This window comes from Passer domesticus, chromosome Z (genome assembly GCF_036417665.1).
Source record: "Passer domesticus isolate bPasDom1 chromosome Z, bPasDom1.hap1, whole genome shotgun sequence".
NCBI lineage: Eukaryota > Metazoa > Chordata > Aves > Passeriformes > Passeridae > Passer > Passer domesticus.
In genome coordinates, this window is record NC_087512.1 from 67140099 (window position 1) to 67166817 (window position 26719).

The following is a 26719-nucleotide window of genomic DNA, read 5'->3' on the forward strand; positions in this document are numbered from 1 at the left end:
AGCAGAGTGACAAGTGTAACTCAAGACCAAATGGTTAAGCCCAACCAGTGCACCTATCAAAAGCGAGGAGGGGATGTGTGGCACAGAATTTGCTTTGTGACTTCTCAGGCGCTCCCCAAGGCCAACAGGGAATTCTAAAATTACAAAACTGAAGTTATGTTTCTCTTAGCCCCCATTTTCAGCAGATCTAGGCTAGCCCTGGGAACCAGCCAGCTCAGCTGGTTAGACCCCCGTCTTGTTTCAGCCCCTAGAGCTACATGATAGCTCAAAAAACATCTCACCCTCCTTTGCTGTTCACATCCATTTTTCTCTCCATGCAAGCATCACAGGCAGTAGCTCCTTGGTTAGGTTTTGAGTCTGTGATGGGCTTGCACTGACATATCTTTCATTTCTCTAGCTGCATCTACATGGACAGACTTAGAAAGTCAAATGAATGTACTGCATAAGCCCTGCTTCACCTTTGCAAGATATCCAGCAACACTTGGATGAAAGACTGAAGCAAGGTCACTGTTAGCTGCTGCTGGAAGGGCAGAGTGGTGGAGGTCAGCTAGAGGTAGCAAAAAGTATAATCCCTTCCTGTGGAAAACAGAGTGCAAATGTATCTGTATCATGATTCTTCTGCTGCCCCTTTTCAGTGAACAGCCTCTGCAGCTGGTTCCCAGGTGTATAAATTGTCTTCCTTGTATTACTGCTTCAGTTTGCTCTTCCTTTGGATGCTCACACAGTGGTGAAATGACCCTGGCAGCTGCACATCTGTGCTTAGACCTACAGGTGAGCACCCTTTGGGGGCTGCTGAACCAGAGAGTGACACTCACTGTGGCACAGCCTTTAGGGAGGTCAGAATGGCAAATGTTGAAGCAAAAAGAAGGCTATGAAGCTAGATGGAAGACATAATAATCTTAAGTGGAGGAAGACAAATAAATGGCAAGAGATGTTAGCCACTCTTACAGACTTCAAGGACACAGAAAAACTATAACATTAATTGTAATTTTAACTGTTGCTTACCTGTATCAATCAGAGTAATTAATTCCAGTTACTTTTGACACTCAAACCACACTAAAAATCACCAACAGTGTGAATTTATAAGATCTATTTTGCTGTGGTAGCATTAATGGTTTAGATGGAAAAAAACAAAAGTCAATAGTATGTTTCAACACAAAAGCCATCTGAGCCTTTACTATAGAAGTAATAAGGCATTTATTATTTCAAGAGCCCTGCATTCACAATATCCCCTTTTTCAAAGAAAACACCCCTTCCTTCCCATTTTTTTATGAGGCTAACTTGTAGTATGTCACCACTGTGAGACTTCTGAATGTGTTCAGAACAAGACAATAATAGTAAGCCACAGATGAATGATGTGTAGTAAAAATCAATAAACCTTATAACTATTCACTAAGGGAACTGATTTTATGCCTATAAAAATAAAACAATTATAGCAATATTAATGGCAGATTCATCATAGTAATATAAAAGTCCAAGTGTGCTTGTCTGTTGGGAATCTTTAATTCATCCTTCTGTATTAAGTATTCACAAGGTAGAAGAAATGGAACCAACTTCAAGAACAACCTTTAACTTGCAGTAATTCACCCTGTCAAAAAAAAAAAAACCAACAAACAAAAACCCAACAAACACAAAACAACCAGTAAAACTTCAAAAACCAGTTTTGACAATCAATGTAACTGGGATATGCAGAAAAGGAAAAAAGTTAAAGCCTCAAAAACATGACCAGTAAATTTGGTTTTTTTCCGCATCACTATTAGCGAATTCATGTTACTGTGTACTGTGTTAACTGCATTGTAACAAAACAGGTGGTATAGCCACATAAAATATTTACCTTGTGGTAATGCAGGTTAGACACAGCAAAGGAATTTTTTTTTTTAGTTGACAGGTTCTCTGTTTTTAGGCATCTATTCATTTTTGGGGAGAAGGGCAATACAGATATAACAGGAAAAAAATTTGCCTATAATTTATAGCATACAGAGCTGCTCTAAAACAGGTATTAGTGACTTCAGTTCCACTAATACCATCCGAAGTGTTGCCATGGGCCTTTTTTGAGCCTATCACGGTCAACAGAAAGAGGTCCATCTGCCATCTGGCTTGGATCCTGCATTGCTCGCTGGGAGAGGACAATGGCTCAGGCCCAGCAGGAGCACAACCAGGAGCTGTGCCATTGCTGCACCCTCTGCTATCTACAGCTATGACACATCTTTCAAAGTGGCTCAAGAACACCCAGAAATAATAAAAAAAAAATTAAAAACATTTTAAAAAATCAAAGTTTTTTTCATTATTCTGATTGCCAAATTATTTAAGGCAAGTAAAAAATGAAAGCATTTGATATAGGTTTTACATAAAATAAACTAGGTTACAGCATAAAACAAGTAAACAGGTAATGGCATTAAAGTCTCTCCTCTAAATCTGGGTAATTGTAAACATTAAAAAAAAGACTGCAGGACTATTCAAGTAATAGAACAATCACAGATGTCTTCTCATATGCAGGCTATTAGGTTATCTGCCATTCAAGATTATCAAAAAAGACATTTCATTATTCACAGATGCTCATTATCTCCATTTAAAATCTATACATTATATACAACACAGTTTTTGTGGTACTAGAATCCCCATGCCTTCCAAAGGTATATTTTTCACAATACACAATTACAATGAAACAGTGAATACAGTAACATTTTACACTGATGCATCTTAATAGGAACCACCAAATAGACATCTACATTGTACCAAAGTGTCATCACAGTTAGCCTCTCTGAGAGCTTGTGGGAAATACCAGAAGGGTATGCAAGGTTCAGGCACACTGATACATAACATTATTTATTTACAATTGGAAAGGAAAAAAGAGAGAAGAAAAAGGAAAGGAAGAAGAAGAAGAGGAGAAAAGAAACAAACAGCCTTTTGCAGTTAACGCCTTCTAAACATGACAAATACATATCTCCATTTAGTGTGTGGTTCGCAACTTAGCAGCAGACCCTGTGTGCGAGCCTTGGTACTGATACAAAAAAAGTAAAGAATATATATATATTTTTATATATATATGTATATATATATATACGCATATATATATATATATAAAAACAGAAGTCTAATTACAGCAACATTTGTTACTCTGTGATAAAATCTGCAATTTACAAAAATGAAATGACTGGTTTTTGCCTGCCATTAAGGCATTTCAAATTAACACCATGGAACTGATGTCTGTAATAAAGCGCTTCCTCATGTGATCCAGTCACATGACAATGTTCATCCCCAAATTCATCATTCTCTGAAAAGAGAAAGAAGATTTTAGTAAACAGCATTCTTTCCTCACACTTTTTCCCTTGCATCATGAAATGAAATCTGTACAAGTATTCTCAATCCCAAGAAGAAAAGACAGGAAGCCCTGTCCTCATTCCTCCCCTGCCAGGAATAACATCCTGAGAAGTAACCTGTGTTTCTTCTATGTTCTGATACGCTATCATCCATCAGCCCTTCCAGGGCTACAAACCTTTCTTACTCAAATAATTCTTGCTAATGGTTGCTTGTTTCAGCATCAGCCTTCAGACAAACACCTGTAAGATGGAACTTCACCGTTCCATTTGTTACATTAAACTCTTGAGTCTTAACAGGGCATCAGTGAATGAAACCCTAATGTTAAAAGATGCTTTGGAATTTTTTCACTTGATATGGAACCATCATAATACAGAAGTTTTCCTCTTGACAACCTAGTAAATAACTGAGAGGCTTTCAGGCATGTAAATGTATGACATGGGTGTGCAACTTCAATACAAAACCATCTCTAATGGGCTCCAAACAAACCTCTCTAAAAGCAAGATCAGCAAGCCAGGCAGATTTGCAAAATAGACAAAATCCTAAGTTCTTCTGGTCATACATGGAGACAATTAGAACATTAATTTTAAAGTCATTGTATTTAAAATTTGGATCTTATAAATCATATTTCATAATATCTTATTTTATCTTAATACCAATCCTTAAAACACACTCTATGGAAAAATCTCAGAAGACAGACTATTTGTTCTTTCTTAATGACCTATGTTACAATTAAAGAACACAACTAAGGATAAAATGTCATTCTAAGGAGAACAGAACTGCATTTAATCCAAAGTACCAAGTTTTTCCTCAACCTTAAAAACTGTGTCATACAAGGAAATGCACACCAGCAGTCTAAAAAATCTGTGATTTGCTTTCTCTTCTCTATGTTACAATATATAATTTATTGGCTATTTACCTTCTTTGTGCAGGAAACATACCAGATGCAGATGCCTGTGCAGCCACCTGCTGAGTGGCAACAAGGGCAGCAGAGGTCAATCCTGCGAGAAAGAAGAAACAAAGGAATGTTGATGTACTTCTGGTTTTAATGGATTTTCGTGGTCAGAGTAGGAAGGATTTCTAAGGCAAACAACCAGAAAATGTAGGGGGGTTATCACTACATAAATAACAAATATTGCAGGCAACATTGTTAAGACAGTCTACTCAATATGATCAATATACCTTTCTGTAATAAACTGAATTGTCTTTGATAGATATTCTACAAGAAATTACGGCATTTCTACTTACTGCATTCCTTTCCAAATACTGCACTGCATGATGCTAAGTGGTTTGTATGAGAGTTCATGAATAGGAAGCACAGTAGAAATAATAGGTATCAGGAAACAACAAGAATCCAAAGTCACAGTGAATTACAGAAATGACATGCCAGCTGCTTAAGATACAATACTTTCATAACAACTTGCCATTTTTACAGTTTTCCTACTGAACAAGCATAATGCATCCCAAAAGGCATATGGAATCACTGAATCACACTGAGAAATGTCAAGACTTTTACACAGGAAAAATAAGTGCTGAGGCACCAAGTCAATGTAAAGAAGAAAAGTCATTCAGCCACCAGTTGTGGTAGCACATACTTTGCTGCATGGGAGGAAACCTCCTTTTGATTCAGCTAGAGTCCATGGTTAGAGAAAAAAACATTCAAAGACTGGTATAAAACCTAGGGAGAATAAATTGTATCTCACTGTGCTGCTTTTTCTCTGACTGCAACTTTGTGCACGGCATTTGCCAAAATACAAAGAGTCCTCTTTCAAACAGTCAAACTATAACAAGCACAAACCCTTGTGACTGCAATGCTTTGTACATAAAATATGTTCAGCATAAAAAGCTTTTGTCTTTGCTACACTTCCTCCATTGCTTACACAACCCTAATTATACAAAAAGGAGGTTGTTTGGTTTGGATATTTTACTGCCTTTCAGCCAGTTAATGTCAGTTTGCAGTAGGAATCAAAACATTCATGTGGATGACAGCCTAACTGGTACATCTTTAATAATGCTCTGACACCCAGTTTTGGAAACAAAACTTGGTATTTCTCAGACATGAAACTATTAATTTATTGCTAGTACATGATGTGAATTTTCAAGCCTTCTCACTAAGCATAGAGCACTTCTGTTCTAACAGCAGGATCTCTATTCAAAATACTTCATATAGGCACAATTTCCAGTGTCAAGGCAACAGCTCCATGAGGCAAGCTAATCCCACCCACTGACAATTTTCTGCTCACCTTGAAATGGGTCATACTGTCCCGGTATAAGGGGGTAGCCCATTCCAACGTGTGTATGGTGGTGTGTATGGAGATGCCGCTGGCTGAAAGGAGAATGGCGGTCTCGTTCCCTTTCTGCTTCCCGCTCACGCTCAGCTGGTGATTTTTCCACAGGCTAGTAACAAAGTGAAAGAAAACTGATGTGAGAACTTTAAAAGAGATGAAATCACAACAAAACTATGTGCCACTACCTGTCAAAAACTTTTTGAATGCAAATTATTGTAGTTCACTTCTTCTGAAGCAGTATCTCTACCGGGAGTATTTGCACTTGATTCTAATCTCAAGCTAATCTTTCTGGATAATGGAAGATTTCCCAAGGCACAAAAGATTTTGAGGCAACACACTGCATCTTGAAGACACCATGGTGACTTCTAGTTTTGGGCTCCCTGAAGCTCAGCTGGCTTGCCAATGCCTGAAGAACCTAGGTGAGCTGCTGAAAATGCTCAACCTTCTAAAGCTCCCTGGGGATCAAGTTTGACTGAACAGCAGAAAAACTATTTTTAGAAAATAGAATGACAGCCAGTGACTTTCTCACAATTAAAACCAGCAATAACTTATCTGAAAGTGAAATAACAGTATTTGTTCCAGCTTTGTAAATCTCATTTGCAGATCTTCAGAAATGGGGGCTGGTAATCAGCTACGTGGAAGACGTGGATTCTTGGCAAATACAAGGAGGGGATATTATCAAATCCTATAGCCCAGCTTCTCATCTCATTATGTTTCCAAACAGGAGGTTCCTGTTTAACTACAAAAATCTGTGCACCAGGAGGTATCTTTAAATCTGTATTTCTATATTAGTCTATTCAAGACAGGAAACCTCAGCACAGAACTGTGTTAGATGTGTTACTTCGAGTTTATGCCACAGAAGCATTCTGACTATAAACTGCTTTTATTGTAAGCAGTACTATAAAGAAGAATCATGCACTCATAGCTTGATGCCAGATTGTGTGCTTCCCACAATTATGTTCCTCCTCTACCCCTTCCTGTATGTGACACTCTCCAGTAAGAACAAACGAAGCCTTACAACAGGTGACTTGCTGCGATACTGGTTGGCATGCTGCTGGAGCAAATCCAGTGCTTTGGACTCAGTGGTTGATTTTGCATTGATGCTCGGGCTGGTATTGACCTTCTCTGCCTCTTCTCTCCCTGACATCTTTCCATAAACTGGATAATGAAATCCTGGAGAGAGATAGGCCCCTGCGGGTAAACAATAAATACCATATCAACTTACTGTTTTTACATTTTGATTATATCAAGGGAGGAGGAGACAATATCAGAACTGACAATTACATCAAATGTAGATCACATGACTACCAAATGGCATGACTGCTCTTCAATTTCATCACCTAATTTACCCTGATGAATGGAGGTTATAAAGAGGGTTGAGTTGATAACCATTTCAGACATTTATGGGTTCTCTTTAAGTAAAAGGAATAGTAACTATAATGGTTCTGACAGTAAGTGCTTAGAATATTTTTATAGGCAATAAACTGTCAGTCTAACAGCAACAGCAGACTGTCAAGTGTTGAGAAACTTGAGAGTTCATAAAAGGAACATCTTGTATTAAACCAGTTTCATCTACAGAATGTTCCCCTGTGGAAGCACAAGCCACACCATGTCACCCATGAAGCTTCTAATTTAGCCTAGCTACTAACAGAAATATTAAAATGCAGGCTTTACTGAACCTGAGGATACAATTCTTAACTAGCACTTAACTAGTAATCTTACAGGCAGGTTTTGGAATACATACCAGGATAGCTGTGCATTAGGACAGGAGAGACTGCGCGATAGGCTGGATGGTTGGGATCGTACATCTGCGGATACGGATAAGCATGCAAGTACTGGATGTATGACTGATGCTGACTCATTGGTGAGGAAACTGCTACTCTACTACCCCGAGAGTCCTTCCAATTTACAGGAGTCTTTTGATCATCATTTTTTATCTTGCTCTCATCCACTGATTGAGAATCAGAACGCTTGACCTCTTTGGGCTCCTCTTTAATGCTTGCTAATGAAACAGGAAGGTTAGGCAGGGAACTTTCCTTGTTAGGTGTTTTTCTAGGACTGTCTTCTTTTAACTTTTTCTCACGATCAAGTTCTTCTGATTTTTGCTGATCAAGGTATTTGGGCTGATAGACATAATGATGCCATGTTCGTGAATCTGGATCCTAATAAAGAGGAGAAAAAAATTGTTCTGAACTTAGACATAGAGCTAAGTTTGTTATTGATATTTCCCACATTTCAGTTAATGTATTTTTAATAGCTGTTTTAATTCCATATCCTCATTACATAGAGGAGAGGTTTGCTTGCCACAGACTGCCTCGAGCTCCAAGTCAAACCAATATTCCCATGAAGGAGCAAGAGTCCATTATCAAAATTTAATTCAATTGCTTCATCTTATATCCTTCTTCATGCCTTTAACTAGTTTAATCATGAAATACATGTGCAAAGTAATGAAGTTCTGAGACCATGTTATTCATAAAACATTTTAATTAAAGCCCACAGAGAGACTTTTCCCACTAGAGAGCAAAAAGTATCTGTGAACCACAAAATTAGAGCTGGCTAATGATATGCTAGAGTACTTAGAATACCTGGAACAACACATATGAAAAGCTGATCTAGCTGGCAAGATTCTAATACTGCCTCTGGTATTACAAACATCCAAGAATCAGTGGAAGTCAAACATTAAAGCAGACTTTTTCAGCTGACAATCTTATTTTAAGTTTGTAAAGTTACAGGTGGGGAAGTATTTATTGGATCAGGATCACATGGTTTAAAGAACATGTACTGGGCAATGCAAATACTTTTTAAAACAATGCATTACACAGACCAGTTTATAAACATGTTACAGAACTAGAGAGGGGAGTTCTTCACAGCACCACACCAAATCAGTACGGAGAAGTAACAGGAAGAATTCTTTTTCTAATACAGGATATGCAAGAGTTAATTGTCAACATCTTCTCCAACTGAGAGACACTTATGGCACATTCCATAAAAATATAAGCATGCAACTAAATGCTTGGACAGTCTGGTTCAAATACTCACTTGAATCAGCAGAAATCTTCTCCTACTTAGGGCTGTACCATCCCACTTCCTTTAGAACTCTCTACTCCCACTCCCCCTGATCCTACTGTACCTTGAAAGACAGACTGTAAGGGTGAAGTCTGGGACGTACCATACAACAAAACATGAAAGTATCAAGCATTGAGGCTCTAGTTCAGAGCACGGAGACAGTTGCATTGCCTCAAATGAAGGCAATGTGACATCTACGAGGGTCAGCATGAAGCCACTGGATAAAATTCTGGTCCCACTGAAGTCAATGGCAAAACTATCACTGACTTCAATGGAGAGAGGATTTCATCCATTGTGTAGGTCTGTAGGGGCTTGAGGTTGGTTGAGGAGAGAAGGGGAACTTAACTGCTTCAGAAAGGTCACCTTGGGTTAAGATAAAGAGCTGTGCTTTAAGCCAACTCTTCAAAGAGCCAGCTCACCCATCTTTCGTAAATGCCAACTGTCATTTAACAAAAAAAAAGAAACACTTCAAACCATGTTTCAAATCTACTTTAAGTCCTCTCACAATGAAAGCTGCTTATTTTGCTTGAAATTTCTCATTTCTGAACTAAGCAAACAGCTCTCATCTAAAAGAGAAATCTAATTCTATTTTATTCATGCACATAATTTAAAACAGTCTGTTCAGGTTGTAAGCCTATGCTCTGTCACCACCTTACTAGCCTTTTTAATTTATTTATTTTTTCTTTTCAAACAGCTCAACTGGAAGGTTTATTGGTCTATTCACAGACTACAATATAATTCAGCACGAAAAAATGATGGTAGAGCTTGTTTGGCTGCAGAGGTAGAAGAATGTAGCAGAATCAGAAAGAAAATCTCACGACTTAAAAGTTAAATGAAGATACTCTTGTTCCATTTCCTGTGATCTCACCTGTTTAAATCTTGTGGTTGGATCTACTCCTGTTTGCTTCATTGAGTCCATAACAGATTTCATCTCCACAGCTTCCTTTATAAGCTGGTGGTTTTCCATTTGTTTGGCTTTGAAAGTGTCAGACTGAAGCTGCTGCTGGTGATTGGAAAGGATCTGTGATTTGCTTGCCTCCTCACCTTTGTTAGGAACTGATGGCCCTATTTTAGTGTTATTTTTGCTGGACTCTGGAGTTGAAGGGGCCTTTGAAATAGTAGCAGATGGAATATTCTTCTGCTTGTTGTCATCCTTCCCAATCTCTTTTAAGGGGGGGTCGTTCTTCCTTTCACAGTCCCTCCCACTTTGTGCCATCTTCTGTTCTGCTAGTCTCTGGTCCTCATAGTATTTTTCATACTGCTGCCTGTAAGCAGGGTTGGAGGCCATTAAGGACTTTTGGTCCATATAGAGCCCATAGGCATACTGTCCATAATAAAGTGACTGAGCAAGTGCAGGGTGTCTTTGAGTAATTACTGACTGATGTTGTGGCTGCAAATTAGAGGAAGTGCTTTCGCTTTTCTTGGCATCTGACGATTCTGCCTTCTCTTTCTTTTCAGCCTCTTCCTCAGCCTCTTTTTTAATCTTCAGCCCCTGTGGGGTACCGCTGTTCCCAGCTGCTGGGGCACTGACCTGTCCAGAGTGCAAGTAACTTGGGGAATAGTAAGGATCGTAGCCATGGTAATAGGGAGAATGAGACTCTTTTGCTTGAGCTGATTGTGCTGTGGTTGAAGAATGTCCTTTTACAACACCATCTTTATTAGAAATAATATCTGATGGAGAGCTGGTCTTTGACCTCATGCCCTCTGACCTGCTGTCAGAGCCACCATCATCAGCTGCATCAGAAATATCTGAGTAAGCAGGGCTGTTGGTTTTAGCGGCTGCGCTGTCTGCGCCATTCTGTGTCAACACGTGCAGTGGGGCCATGGCAGATTGTCCATTCACCAAAGTGCTGCATTCCATCCTGGAGGCACTCCCTATGGAAGGGCTGGGCGCATTGTCTGTGAATGTGTAAACTTTATCAGCTTCAGCCTTAATACTTGCCATCCTGCTCTCTTGAGACTCTGACAGTCCATTAGCTAGCACTTCATTCTTGTTGAGATGGTCCTTTAAAAAATGTCCAGATAAGTCTTTTCCAGACCCTTTTGAATCCTCCAGCTTCCCCAGCTTAGAATCCATCTTGGGGCTGCCCGTCTCTTTGCTTTCTTTGTCCTTCAGCTTTCGCTTCTCCTTTTTCTTTTTGTCTTTGAGTGATGTGAGAGCTGGGTTTACAGTGCTTGGCTCTCCCATAATTGTGGGCTTTGGTTGAATAGGTTTCAGTGGAGGGCTCTTTGGTGTAGCCTGAACAATAGTAGTTGTTAGAGAGGGCAGTCCTGGTATTGTCCCTGTAGTGGTGGTTGTAAAGGCTGTAGTAGGTATAGCTATTAACTGGGGAGGAGTTGGTGCTGGTGCTGGGGCAATGGGCCTAGCTGTTTTCAGCTTGGAAAGGTTTTTATCCACTTTGCAATTGTTCGATTTCTTGCCTTTATCACCTAAACTCTTCTTGTCAATTAACCCTTCAGCCTCCAATTTCGGCATTTCGGTTTGCAAATTGCTATCTGTTACTGAGCAATTATCCAGTGTGGCTGCCATGTTAGAAATTACTGGAAGGCTGTTCAATTCACTGTTCAGACCCTTCTTTTTGCCAGAATTCTTGCCAGTTTTGGAACTGATAACTGAACCAGGGCCATTGCTGGTCAGTTCCCTCTTTCCCTTGGGGGTCCCTGGGGTAGCAATGGAGGAAGGAGATGTTGGTGCTTTTAGTGGATCAAAGCCTGGCAAATTTGTGCTTTGCTCACTGCATTCAAGTGCCACATTACTCAGTGCTTCCTCGCAGTCTGAAATTTTGTCTTCACTGTCAGGCTCAAACTCCAGTTTGTTTTCTGGGTCTAAGTGTGCATGAGCCTGATGGTAACGTAATCCATTAATGTGCTTGTACTTCTTGTTGCAGTTGGGGTGAGGACAGTCAATCAGCACTGGGGAAGAGCAGCCTTGGTCCAAAAAAGTAGTCTCAGGTTTCCCCTGTGGGGTGGTAGGAGTGCTTCTAGAGTTAGTACGAATGCGTTTTCCAGACTTATTGTCCTCTGAACTGGAGGTCAAATCCAGCTCCATAGGAGGCTTAGATTTCCTCTTGTTTGTGGATGAGGGGCTGGCTTTGACTTCATCCATGGCGCAGTTTGGGGGTGTTCTGCGCCCACTTGAGTTAAGGCTGCCCCTCCTGCCCTTCCCATTGGCACCGCCTCTATTTTTATTCTGAAGTCCTCTGGACTCTGCAAAACTCGCATCATTCCCAGGCACAGCCGCAGCCGCAGCGGACCTTGCCCGCTTTCCTCTGCCACGTCCTCCACGCATTTCCAGGTCACTTGTTGGAGATTCACAAAACCTGTACAAACAATAGATTTCATCATCAGCAGCCATGAACTGAAATAATAAAAACCACCACCACATCCCGTAAGAGAACCTTCATACATGTAAAAGGAAAGATGTCCAACAAATAAGAATGTTACAGTGTCAAAGGCAAAGTCATTAGAAAAGAACAAAAATGATAAGGACATATCTACCTGATTAGAACAATGGAGCAAAAAGTTTTCCTAACTTAAAGAAATGCATTTTGAAATTAACTGCTCTCTGACTGAATCCCATGTATTTCCCCTTACCTCTCAAAAATACAAAAGTAAAACAAAGAAGAGCTTCCACCCCATGTTTCACTCTGGAAGAGAGAACTACTTATTTCATTCGTGCATGTTTTCAATTATAACCAGTTGTGCTTTATTAATCTCTGTACAGTCCCTTGCCTGAGACTGGGCATTAAAATACAGCAGAGAAAAAACAGACTCAGAATGTTTGCCTACCTAGGAGGGGCCCAGTCATGCTTTGTGCAGTCCAACAGTGTTCCCACGTAAGTCTTGTTCCTCCATGTAACGTTTACCACCAGAACACCTGTCAGTGAGCAAAAAATAAAGTATTATCACTCATTAGAACAATAACTGGGATAGGCTTTTTGTTTTGATCTTTTTTTTTCTTCTTCTTTTTTTTTTTCTTTTTCCTGTCCTTTGCTCACAAAGTAAGACATTTACTCTCATTTGCTTTCAAACACTCTGGTCTATATTCTTCCTCTTTTCTGGCTTCAGTGACCTAAAGTTAAAACCGACAGGAAAGACTGCAAACGACAAAAAACAAGAACGTGTGCACACATGTGTGTGTGTAAGACAGCTTGCCTGTGTGACGGTGTGTGTGTAATCAAGATACAGCTGACAGAAGGAAATGGGTTTTGCCATGTCCTGCTGTAAAACAGCAACACTCACCTCTTAATTTTGCTATTATTGCACATAATTGCTTTCACTTGGCAGCCAGCCAGCATAAACTAAGCACCAGTTACAGTGTTTAAATCAGAAGGTGACTGAGAAGAATAATCTGCTTTGCTTTGAACAATATGATAATGATGCTTCTATTTACTTGAAATTACTCATATCCAAACACACAAACATATACATGTATGCACTGCAAGTTTTATTCAGCAGATATAGCTTCAAAAAATGTATTATTTGCCTTGCTTTTGCTTCCGTGGAAAGTGAGGGACTGGATATGAAACTTCAACCATACCACAGTTAAGGTAGGAGTAATTGCAATATATATTTATATAGGAAGAGGGATCCTTCAAAAAACCTACTGCAATTTAATTGCTTTTCCACTTATGACTTTTATTAAATGCAAATTTGCCTGCCTGAAGCAGAATTCTAATTTTGTTTTATTTGAATTATCCCTGTAAAATTTGTGAATGGTAAGGTTATTGTAAGTAACAAGAAAATAAATGTGGGGGATGTCATTCAAATGTTTTCAGGTTGCCCTCAAACACTTCTTCACATAATTTATCATCATGTTTATGGACTAGCCAACATAATGACCCCTTTAATTCATCAACTGCCACAGATAAACAGAAGGTAGTATTATTGAACCAGACATCTCATTAGAACACACATTGAAATAAGAAATACATTTTATCTAACAAAGAAAGGCACAATACAAAATGTTCCCAATTTATGAGACACATGAAGACACCAACTCGTAGCTAACAGCCTTGTTTTTCCTCTACACTTCCCTTATTCTATCTGCAGTGACTGTGTAATAGATATAATTGTGGCATTGTGCCAGAATGTTTCCAGCCCATCTTTTTGCTTTGTCTTACCAGTGTAATTTCTAAATTTGCACTAAAACTATCCCTCTCTGCTGCACTGAGGTGAAGTTAACACACAAGCAGCAGCTTATTTCCTCAGGGGTCTTTTAGCAGCAGGGAAGTATTTTAAATGTTGTTAGCAGAGGAAACAGGGAAGAACGGATTTCCTAGACAATTCTCTGTAACAGATTTGAAATTTATCCTCCACATAGTTTTTCACTGCAATTAGGCAATTAGAATTTTACACACTGGAATGAACTGGTCTGAAGCATGAAAGACAAACTGCACTTTCAGCCAGTGTTGGTCAGGTTCTAGAGGGACCATGGTGAAGATGTTTACGGAGAGACTTGATGTGGCACTTAGTCCCATAGTCGACTTGACAGGGTGGTGTTGGGTCATAGGTTGGGCTCAATAATCTCAGACGTCATTCCCAACCTAACTGATTCTGTGTTTCTGTGACCAGAGTTAAAATGCCATGCTGTATTTTTATGACCTATGTAAACTAGGCAGCATGCAAAGACACCAAGGCTGCTTTACACTGCCCCTTGCTTAGGAGTGGAGGCAGCCAGGAGGTGCTGGGGTCCAGGGAGGAGGCAGAAGAAGAGGAGCACAACCCAGTACACCTGAGAGAAAGTATCTGTTGGTAGAAATGGGCTTTCTTATAATGAGCAACTCTATGCTCCCACTTTCCATTCACAGCCTAGAAAAAAAAGATTGTAAAGGTGTTTCTCTGGCAGCCTTGATGCCTTTCTTCCACTATAACAGCTTGTCATCCGTGACTCTGTAAGGCTCCAAGTGAAAATCATGAATATTTTCCACTGGTAAATTGTATTGTGGCATGCAGCCATCTATCTGCAAGCAGCACAGTTGATCACTCCAGCCCACATACCAGTGTTTGTCCAGTCTCCTAAAAGTACCAAGCAAAGACAGCTCTCTGATATCTCATGGAGTATAACTGAAGAACTATCTTTGTCATTTATTCTTTCCCAGCTAGTCTTTTTTTTTTTTTTTTTTTTAGAGGGGGTGGTTTGTTTGTTTTTTTTGGGGGGATGTGTTAATAAAGTTTTATTCTCACCGATGTCTCCATCTTCCTTGATATTTATAATCTTGCCTATCTCTAAGTGCACTTTATTAATTTATTTATGTACCAGACCTAGGGATAGCTTGTTACCTATTGACAGAAAAGAGGGCAAGGTAGAAGGCATAGAATAGTGAAAATAATAAAAGCCCCTGAAATCAATACCTATTTAATAATTCTACAAAGGCATTCAAATGACCTTCCTGTGCAAGAAAGTCAGTATTTCAAAAGCAAACACAACTAAGTTCCTCCCTTAAATCTGCTACATATAGCATCTCATTAAATTTATTAGGCTTAGCAAAAGTCCTGTGCAAGTAGGAGAGAATATTAATCTCCATGCTGTGTTAGCTATGGCAAGGAGTACATTTCCTTTCCCTAATGGACAGCACTTTGCTCAGCCACACATAAGACTCCACAGAACTGGCGGGGAAGGTAACCCATTTACTCTTCTAAGATTATCACAGAAATGGGTGAGGAGAAAATAAGTAACATGAGATATGGGACTGATCTAAGGAAATGTGCAACTGGGAGAGGTTTATTAGGCCAAAGGACCAGAACATGAAAATGGTGATGACCGAGTTGGTGATCCACACAATGTACTTGATGCAGTGCTGAAAAGAAAAGATTATTCCTCTAAATCAGGGTGTACTGTTTGTACTGGCACAGCGTTCAAGCTCAAACCAAGAACCTCTGCTGAGCCTGCTCTGTCCCAGAGGCAATGCTAAAGCAGTGTCCAGCTCACTCCCAGTATCACCTCTGAGTACCCTGGCCATGCACTCAGGGATGCACTGGACCTTCTCTGGATCATTCCAGCTCCTCTTTGTGCACGTGTGTGCCCCCGTACCCCCTTTATCTTGTGATGGAACACAACACACACAGGACCAAACCTCTCGGGGGATGTGTCAAATCATAAGAAGTTCCTGTAATGAGACTTCCTATTACATCAGACTACATATAATGTAGCAATAACTTATTTAACATTTCCTGAACAAGAGAGAAAATGCAAAGACAGTCTGAGGAACCCACAGGTTTCATACTATCTGAAACAAGAGATTAGTTTTCACCTCATAAAAAGCCCAAGAGGCCAAATTTTTTAAAATACCCATTACTGAAGAATGGGGAAAAATATCAGGAGCTTGTAAAGAAATGTACCTGAGGGTATTTGGACTCTCTAAGATCCTAATTCAGGAGGAAACTTAGACAAATATCTAATCCTATTCTTGTAAGGTTGGATCAAAAACCAGTGAATATATACTACACATATATGCTTCTTTGAGTAACTAAGGATGTCATCTTAAAGAGTTTGACCAATTACCAGAACACAGTTCACAAGAGTTGGATGTAACAGAGAAAAACTTATCTCCCCAAAATAGGGATTAAATTTCTTGGTTTAATTTGGTTGATCATTTCATTTGCAAATTATATAACTATTCACAGTTACACCATATCCAAAATCAGCAATACTTTCTGCAGTCTTCAGTGTCATATGTCCTACATTAAAGCAAAAAAAGAATATGAAAATCAAAAGTTCTGAAGTTACCACCCATGTTACTCTTTATTATTAAAGAGTGAACACAGTAAGTACAGTAAGTTTTACGTGTGGGAATTACAAAATGGTGTTATAATGTAAGAAAATGGGGTAATGTTACCCAGAAGTTTTAGAGTTCACCTACTGTAGTTTTTCTGCCAAAATCCATTATTAGGCAAGGCAGGGTCATATGCAAAAGCATTCATGTATGATCATGGCACACCCAGGATGTCATCTGGTGCCCACCACTGTCAATAGAAGCTCCTCCTTTAACATCAAATGTTGTCAGCCTTTCAGGAACAAGACAAGAATCTGTATTTTGCTGTTTTCCTTCACAGTATATGTACCATTATAAGCTCTTTTTCTTCACTCATTATAATCACAACCACAATGTTAATGGCAAAAAAAAAAAAAATCAGGCAGGAAAAACTAGTGCATGCCTATAGGAGCACAAAATCATTTTACATAAGCACTTTCCTGATAGGCAACGTATAAAACAACTGTGACAATTTGTACTTGAATTTTCTTATGGAATTAAAGCTCACATGTCACAAAAGTAGTATGTAAGAAAATAATTTCAGAAACCTACAGTAAAAATCTCACTTTTTACGAGTTCTGTGGATATGATGTATCTCTTTTTCCCCTGTCCCTTCTTCCTCCTTTTCAGTGACTGCATAACAAAGGCCAGAACCAAAATTTGTATTTTGACATAAAAACAGCACAAGCAAAGGCATTTTCAGTACCAAGTAAGGTTATTGTTCATATGGATTCCTCTGGCACTGCACGTTTAAGAGGCACATCTACACTCCTGCAGACGTTCCTTCATTTTAAGACAAAAAAACCCTGAAGTACCTAGTCTAAAACATATACTATTTTTTTTGTTTACTTTACTGTTTTCTGCAATGATCATAAGCCAAGAATGTTTATGCTTGTATCCAAAACTTCGCAAATGTGATCATGCGGTGAGGAATGGAATTATCACATCACTACCTTAAATGCGGGCCCCAGCTTTTAAAAATACTGGCTTTAGAAAACAAACATGTCCAAATTTCAATACAAATAGGTGCTACTCAATTAATCAGATTGGAAAGCCTGAATTAATTTTTACAGCACAGGCTGCTTTTGTGTTCAGATCACAGCAAATGCTACAAAATCCTGGTTTAGTGCAAACTGATTATTTCACCAGAGAACTCAGCAGACCAGTATTCTAGAGGGTAAGCCTTCATTTTTGCAAAAGGTGCTGCTCCCTCTACTCTTAGTAGAGAATCTGGCCGAAAGTATCTGTAAAATTCTGGAGAAAACAGATCTGCACAAAGTATTTCTTAACACATTTGTAACTGATTTCTTGAAGAATATTTATATGATTTTTCAAAACTAGGAATGATATGTCGACTTTTCAGTCATCAGAAGTCATGTATGTTTAAAAAGCCATGTATATTTTAAAAATCACAAAAGTCACTCTCTCTTAAACATAAGTGGAATCCTCTGTGGTCAAAATTCCAAAAAAAATTAGTTCTGCCTACTATCTTTACTATCCTGAGTATCATTTTAAAATAATTTTTCCTGAGGTCAAAGGAAGATCTCTAAAGTGGACTACACCTTCCAGAATTATTTTAGTAAGATTACTTCTTTAAAAGGTTAATATGATAAATTCTTGTCGCAAAAATCTCTGTGGCATAGTAGTTCTTAAAGGTTGAGATGCAATCCATGGTATAGAGAAGCATCACATCATTACTGTTACAAGCATTACTTCTAACACTACAGCATAATCAATTCCTTGTATCTTCATGATTCATGAATCCACAAATATGTTTGCAAGTCAAATTTGATTTGCCTCTTGTCCCTGCCATGCCAAGTACACATATTAGAGACATGCCTGGGATAGCCAAACCATGGCATATCTGTCATCAGTGAGTACACCACCCCCACTGATTAAATGGGTTTTACTCCACATCTGGCACTGCAATTTTTTTGGTCCCACATGTATCTATTTGACATCACTCTCCAACAATAAAATAGAATAAAAGCTAAAATATATGAAATGCAAGAAGCTGCAAGATTAAAATCTATATTCTTAGGATTATCTCAAGATTTTTTGTTGCCACTGGTTTAGTAAAAGCAGTACAACTCATTTGCCTCACAACCACCATATCCGCCACATCATCATCAATCCCACATCCACACATACACCTGCAATTCATCCGGGCATAAAAAACACAGAACAATTTTTATATTAGCCTTGCAATGCAAATGGCTTATTCCTCCCTGATTGCTTCCATCCCGAAAGTAATCTAAAATGATCAGTAAACACTCTACGTATGAAGCCACATCTTATACACTGACTGCTGATCTGGGAGATGTAGAGATTATTTACCACTTTAATCACACTCTCTGTCTTGCATGGCACAAGAACTTAAATACAGCAGGTGCACATGTAACCAGCATCAACATCAGGCAGTCTGAGAATGTAATGATTATCAGGTGGCCTGGAAATGCAAGACTGGTGGGTTTGCATTTTTGTTTTGATTTGCCAGTGGGATTTTTGGGCTTTTTTTTTTTTTTTTTTTTTTTTTTTTTTCTTTCCAAGAGCCCTATTGCAGCACAGAATGTTTGAAAAGTCAATTTAACCACATCCTGTAATCAGACCATCTGGAGCACAGATCTGCAATTAGTCATCCTGGGCACTGGACTTTATCTGAACAAATACTGTACAGCAATGAAGATGAGAAGATTGGATGGCATCAAGGAAAAGAAGCATAATGAAGTACTGCTGGTGTAGTCATAAACCAATGAGGCGCTTAGCTGTGGTGTTAATTCTGCATTCTGTACTTTATGAAAGCATAGCAAGTTTAAAGGTTAGATGGCTGAGAGGCTAAACCCTGCTATTTTAGTTAATGTTGTCCTGCTGGTAAATAAAGCTGGGTTATAAACTACAGTGGCTTCTATAGCAGCCTAACAGAGTAACATCACATCTGTACAATTTCCAGTAAGTTCTGAGTAATGACAACCCACATTTCATGGGTTTATTTGAATGTCATATCTTTTCTTTTCTTTTCTTTTCTTTTCTTTTCTTTTCTTTTCTTTTCTTTTCTTTTCTTTTCTTTTCTTTTCTTTTCTTTTCTTTTCTTTTCTTTTCTTTTCTTTTCTTTTCTTTTCTTTTCTTTTCTTTTTTATGAAGTCATTGGTAAAATAAAGACAATATTGAAAGTAGAAACTACTCCTTTGGTTTAAAAATAGCTGTTACATAGAACCTATTCCCTGGACTTGCATTACATACCCTATTTGCATTCAAAAAAGAAGCCACAATTATACAGTGAGGAGTAGCTCTCGGAAACACGGAGCTGGGCCATCAAGCAGACAACATTTTAATCTCACCTAATAATTACTGTAATAGATTTTCTTAATCTAGAAGTTTATCCCAGTACATATAAAAGAATAAACACTGCAATAACTGAAGAAATCCTGTTTCCTCATGAGCCCATGTGATTAATACACAAAGGAACACAAGCTACTTCCATCACTGTCATGTCTTCCGCATCCTTTGTTCTGAAGCCTCATGGGCTGTATTGATTTGGGAAAATCATTGAACTTCTTGGAAAACTAGACTCTAGCTTATTCACCACCATCTATTTCTTTCTCATGAAGACAGCTGGTCAATATTCAGTTGAACGGTCAGCTAAAAGAAGCTCTGGTTTCATTTCTTTTTCCTGCCTCCGTATGAACATTACCCTTTTCCAGCTTTAGTATAAAAAAAACCGCAGCATGTTAGGAAGACATGTAACTGAGGTTAGCTGAAATGACAGTTTCTCTGGACAAAGCTATGACTGAAATGCTGGGGGCAGGTTGGTTCTGGAAGACAGCATCTTCCAGATGTCTAATCTAAGAGCCCATGTCCCTTATTAGTTATAATGATGACTGTTACATTTTTTTTCAGTGCATATATTTCTTCTAAAGCTGGTCTGCCTAAAAAATAACCAGTGACCAAGATATAAATCAAAACCCAAAAGAAATATGAATGGTCCTAATCAAATATGAGGCTAAATTTCACACTCATTAGAAGACCAGTAGAAGTCTCAATGAAAACTGGGTAATACCCCAGGAATTACCTCAGACTGGGTCCCAAATGGCTTGTTGATTTATCAACAGCTAAATAGTTTTACTAAAATATGAGCTACTTAGAGTGGTGATTTTGAAAATTATGAATCCACAGCAACCCACATAATTTTCTCCTGCCAGATTCTTATCAATGTGATTAGAATTTGGCAGGATTAGGAAAACTTTTGGATAAACTGCTGTTACACCTCTTGAATGTCAGACCACACGACTGCAGTGTTTACAAGAAAATGTGCACTTAATGTTATTATAAACTAACCATAGGCTTCTTACCTCTGGAGTACAACTAAAGAGCTAGTTTTTGTGCAGCCCTTACCTTTTCTTTGGCCAGAGTAACAACTTCACTGTTTCACTGCAGCTTGGGAATAAAACTGCAGTCTTACTTTATTTCAGCTGATACTAAAAATTCAATTTGAAAATAATTTAACATCTGTGTGTTCTGAAGAAAACTGTGTCTGTTTCAGAAATAAAGTATTCTGTTTCTAGCAGATTTTTTCTTTTTTACTTCAGTAATCATAACTGTGATTCACATAGCCTGACACTGAAAAGTGTCACAGACTCAATTTTAGAAGAAGGAAATGCTGTTCTGTAATCCCCTGAGTTTCCACTCACTTCTCAAGGAGTGTTATTTCAGTTCCTATGTTGCTGGCCTGTTGAACACATGGACACTCTTCTGACTTCTTGTGGAGCAAAATAAAAAGAAGCCCCACAATCCACTGCCTTTGCTCATACTCCAGGACCATATGTCACTTGAGATAAGCAACAGAATACAGGGCTTTTCAACTAATCTGTCACACTTGCTTCCTGCACATTATATTAATTACAGGAACTCTTCAGCTACTTACTTCTCTCCCAAACTCTTTCTCCCTTAGGAGCAAGTAAATAGCAAAGCAAAACAAGTCTGAAGCTTGGGGGAAAGAGTGGTTGTTTCAATACAAGAAGTAGGGACAAAAAAAGGGAAAACCAAAACAATTTTTTCTCACTGAGACAAGCACTCAGGAGTTCCTTTTAAGAATTATCTGCCTCATTTCCATTCTTCTTCTCATACACCAGACCACAGAAATACTGTTTGCATCAGCAGACTGTTGAGAAACAGCTGCAGAAATAGGGAAGCTGGTATAAATTTATGTGTGTATGCATCTATGTGTGTGTATCTAATAAAAAAAAATTACAAAACCCCCAAAACCTCTTAAAGAGCTCAGACCTTTTTTTCTTCCTAAGGCAAGTATTAGGGCATCTCAATAGAAGTTTGCCTCCCAGCTCCGAACTCTGCTATGGTAGGAACTTGATGAGTAAATCCCAAGCAAGAAAGAGATGCCAAAATGCACCTATAAACCTTCAGGTGTCTTTGGTGATTTGTTTCCCAGCGCTGTACATCATGATAAAGAGCTGCCAGGTGCAAACACTGGTACAATTATTTATCAAACAATAGAGTAGCTAATGAAACATAAAGAAACGGAAGACAGAAGAGAGACAATTTATGGAAAAGAAACAGCATGAATAAAGAAACAATTCCAATCCCAAACCATGAAAATTCTTCCAAATCTGTAGACTGCAGATACCAGAGTTGCAGTCGAGCCAGACAGACAATTCTGCTCAACCTCAAAGAGCTGCTGCTGATCCATGTACCTCACTGGGACTGAGAAGCAGAGCCCCTTATAAATTATGATGCTTTATTTAAAGTCAAAGCATTTATTTGCTTTTGTGCCAGCTTTGGATCCTTTTCATCTCTAGCTTCCAGGCCCAAGAGAGAACACACTCCTGTAGCTCTGCTGGCAGCCAGCTGTGGGCCTCAGTAAATCATAAAGCCTCCTAACAAGCCATTCTTTACAAAGGCCAACTGCAGTTAGTAGACATGATAACTTCTCTATTATTCCACTCACTAGAATTTAAAACAGTAATTTAAAGCAGTGGCTGAAAACACTGAAATCTACTGAACTGCATTTTACATCTTTCTCCCTTTGTATTAAGCTTCACTGATTTCATGAAGACTTCATTGTCTTCAGCCTGGGAAAAGGGTAAGTAAACACCTACAACAGACACATCCAAGACAAAGGGGAGGGAAATAAAAGCATCTGGGATTTCATCTGCAGAACTCCCTCAGGTTTTCTTACAACAGCTAACGGAAGACAAATAACTCTTCTTTCATTTAGTCTGTGGGACTCACAGGGACACATGCTTTATAATTGGGGATATAAACACTGTTAAGATCTTAATACAGTAATATGCCATTAAGAAACCTCATGGCAAAATACATAAAGATGAAAGTGGTGTATAGTCAAGCATCAGGTGTACACAAGAGTTCTATGAAAACTGCAAGTGTGAATGATTAATTCTCTTTCTTCTAACTCTTTCCACTGATGCACCAAAAAGGCATCATTTGGTGTGGTCAGGCCCAGCACTTCCATTTTTCTTCTGTATAAAAAAGAGCAAATAAAGAACCTTACAAATATCTTCTTCCTATATAATTGCTATGGTTTAGGATTTGGTGTAACCTAATTTTAAGGTATTTTGTTACTATAGTTAACAGATTATAAACCAAACTATGCTTGAAATGTCACGTTCTAGATTTTAATACCATGAAACTACATAATTTTTTGCACTTCTTATACCACAAACTAGTTATTTTCTTTGAAAAATAGTAGGTAGTGGTATCCTTCCTGTTACTAAATTCTTGCAATTCTGTGGTGGAAAAGATGCCTCCAGCAGTCAGAAGTGTTTCAGTTACACACTTAAAATACCAGTTCAGTTTTGTAAACAAGCCTAATGAACTGTGACTAATAGTGTTCTCCTTGAGCAGCAGCAAGGTAAAAGGGCTTTTGTTAGCATCAGCTGAAGTGAAGTAGTAATTTTGCTGGGACAGAACAATAGTGAACTACTTGTCAGCTAACCCATTTCAGTGGTATCAGAACTCTGCAGAGAAGTTCATTATTTTCTTTCCTATGTTTTAAATTATCTTCCCAGTGGTTAAACTAGTAAAGAATCTAGTTAACCAGCTGGCTTATTCCAGGTGCTTGACAATACTGATGCAATGCAAAGGCAAGCTACCAGCAAAATGAGTACCCACTACAGATGAGTATACTTTCTGTGAGCCTTTCCTTCTAATATCAGCAGTTGGTTCAACAATTTTCCTGTAAGTATCCTTTGTGCATGCTGTCCCAGTTTCTTCACATATTATATAGCAGCCTGGATAGTTTACTCAGGCCTGCTGTATGTCTCTACTACAGCTTCTCTTGGCTTTTTCATGCACTGGAGCTGATCAACCTTTGACTCTCATAGGTTTAGAAACAAAACCATTTAGACACTGAAGACAGCCCAGTGTTGCATAAAATGTAGAAAAAAAACTTAGGATGCCAGGAAACCTAATATAATCAGCTAAAAATCTCTATGTTTCTTTTGGCATAGTAACATCACAAAAAGGATTATCATAGGCATGCTCTCCCTCATCAGAAGTACAACCAGCAGAAATACATATTTCTGTACTGGGAGATTTTTTTCCCAGGTCACTAAGGGGTGGGGGAAGGACTGGACTTTCAGACATAACTTAATTATTTCTTTGGTCAGACAAACAGTTTCAAGATAAAGCTTGCTTTACTCCAGAATCTATACACAAATTTCTGTATAAATTATTGACTGTACTTTGGCCTCATGTGAAATGCTGGCCCTTGAGGCTGATAAGCTCTGACCCCAGGTGACACATCCAGCCCTCTCACAAGAGGCAGGAACATTATTGCTTTGCACTGAGGACTGCAGCCCAAGAGCCAATCAATCAAGCTCCCTGACAGCTTTTACAGCCTCCTCACATTAGGGCTAAGTCAAACTCCAGGGCTCCTATTGTTCACATTATTCTTTTCTTCCTCTGCTCTGATGAAGTTAGAGCAAGTACAAGGCTTCAATGAGAAAGAAAGGCTATTATGAGCAGCTCAGATTTTATTGACTCTGAGCTGCACAACAATGGCCCCAAAGCCTTTTTCTTGAAAGCAACACATTACTAATTGCTAATAATCATAGGTAACAAAGATCAGTCCTTAGACTCAGACTTATGTGAAAGAAAGGTGTAACACTGAAACAGACAGAATTGTCATCTTTACGTAATAAGAAAGATTTTGGAAGATAATTCTATGCACACCAAGAAGAATAACCTTTCAGTCACACCGAACTGTCATACAGATGTTGTCATGTACCATAATGTAGCTTGTGTTTTAGAAAACCAGTGACCATAACAGATTTGATTAAAAATATCCCTAGTAGAGTTGTGCTATCCTAACTGTGGACAAATGGATATTTTCTTCTTTAGTTACCCCATAGCATTTCAATATCAATATTACATTGTGCTCAAAATGGAAAAACACTTTCAGAACTAATCATGATGTCATTGTTTTTCCTAGTGTTGTTCTGAGGTCTGAAGATCTAAGTGGGACTTCTACATGTGTGACATGGAAGAACACTGACTTGTCTTTAAAAACATTTGCCCTTCATTATTACTCTTAATTTTAAACAACTCTATGATTTCAGCTGCATGCATAAATCTTAATACCACCAACAAGTGCTGTCACCACATACACAAAAACCTTTTTCCTGTAAGAATTTCAACAATTGTGTAACATGATTTTGCAGTTGGCAAAATCTTCCTTCCCTTTCAGGGCTTTTTGTGGGGGGGTTTGAGGTGTTGTGTGTGTTTTGGGGTTTTTTTTGGAGGGGGAGAGGGTGGTGTGGTGGTGGTACTTTTTAAATTAACTTAGCTGTAGCCTTAGATGATTCTGCTATTGTAACTTCAGCTTTTAGGAAAGGATCATCTTGTATTAAATTACATACAAGAAATTGGTAGCTGTAAGTGAAGAATTATTTACTTTCTTAAACCTGAACACCAGTACTAAGGCAGTGAGAGGTATTTTCAATTATACTGTTTCATCCACATATTTTTAGTGCTCCAACTTCACAAGTGCATTGAGCTGGTATAAGACCCAGAGAGCTTTCTGGGAAAGTGCTAGCTGAAAGAACAGCAGTTTCCTTCTGCTAAATCCTCTGACACAGCAGCCTGCCTTTTCAGCTGTCATTCAGTCCAATGTGGCTTTTCATACAGAACCAGAGGAGATCAAGTGCAGACTAAAAGCTTGTTTCAAATGAAGGATTCCACTCCCTCCTTGGCTTTAAGCTGAAAGCATATTTACGCCCTGAAGAATGAGAAGAACTCATAATTCATAGTCCATCAAATAGCTTGTTTTTAGATTGTGGTGAAATGAAGTTTCACAGTTATTTTGCTGGACATCTGAATAAACAGAGCATTAAGCACTGGTGGTGCTGGAACAGCATAATAAAAAGCAAAAATATAGCAGGCCTTTCAATTTATTTATGTAGACATTGTGGATCAAACAGTCACAGTATTAGTAACTCAAGTTTTTATCTTTACAAATGTTCTTTTATTTCCTTGCTTTTAAATAGTACTGACATTAAATTTCTTGTCCCTACAGGGACATAAAACGTGACTGAAAAAAAACAGCCAAGCAGTGTGAAAAGGCAAGCACTGCAGCACCTGCGACTGTACAGGACTTGCAGTGTGCAAGGATTCCTATTTACAGTACTGTCAATTAGCTCTCACTCCCAGGCACTGTGTTAGGCTTGAGTAGTTTGTTTTTTTTTTTTAAGGGAAATGAATGCAATGTTATTCTTGTCAACTTAAAAAGCCGACAAGTAATACTGCTATATTTAAGCTAATGCTGTTTTTCATTGGTACTCTGAATGATATCTAATTTGGAAAAATGACAGTGATTTTGCTGAGCTTTCCAAAATCAACACTCATTTTAGCTGAACAAAACAAAAGGCTGCTGAAGCACATTTATCTCCCTGATGATGTATATTCACTAAATACAGCCCATAACCCACCTACTCAGAGCAGCTTTAGACAGCTAGCTTCACCTACAGACCCATACCATTTAAGGAACAATCACAGCAAACAAATCTTTTAACAACAGCCTGATGGCTGTTCTTCATGCATACTCTGGGCCCAAAAGAGAAATTTGTCACAGCTTAAATAAATTTTATAGATGTAATAGGTAAATGCAATAAAGAAAACAGGGCTTTTACAAAACAAAAACTGACAGAGCAGAAAGCTGTTCCTCAAGACTGTGCGCAGGCGCATGGGGCTTCTGCAGAAGTGAAATAGACAATGAAGGTTAGGAAGCATGAAATGACAGCCTTCTTTGCTTTTCAGGGAACG

General features: G+C 38.6%; 1 protein-coding gene across 6 annotated transcripts in view; it reads right to left on the bottom strand.

The window, feature by feature from the left end:
• Window positions 1–1661: 1661 nt before the first annotated feature.
• The window catches only part of ZNF608 (zinc finger protein 608), an 85233-nt gene continuing 60175 nt past the window's right edge, over window positions 1662–26719 (bottom strand). For 5 of the 6 annotated variants that reach the window (XM_064403192.1, XM_064403191.1, XM_064403190.1 and 2 more), the window contains 7 exons: window positions 12462–12549; window positions 9541–11992; window positions 7351–7768; window positions 6625–6797; window positions 5562–5715; window positions 4238–4319; window positions 1662–3274 (listed from right to left, as the gene is read on the bottom strand). In XM_064403192.1, coding sequence (XP_064259262.1) covers window positions 3268–3274; window positions 4238–4319; window positions 5562–5715; window positions 6625–6797; window positions 7351–7768; window positions 9541–11992; window positions 12462–12549 — 3374 coding nt within the window. In that variant the 3' untranslated portion in view covers window positions 1662–3267. Of the gene's footprint in view, window positions 3275–4233; window positions 4320–5561; window positions 5716–6624; window positions 6798–7350; window positions 7769–9540; window positions 11993–12461; window positions 12550–26719 lie in introns of those variants that run through there. The other variant, XM_064403193.1, reaches the window with a different exon arrangement.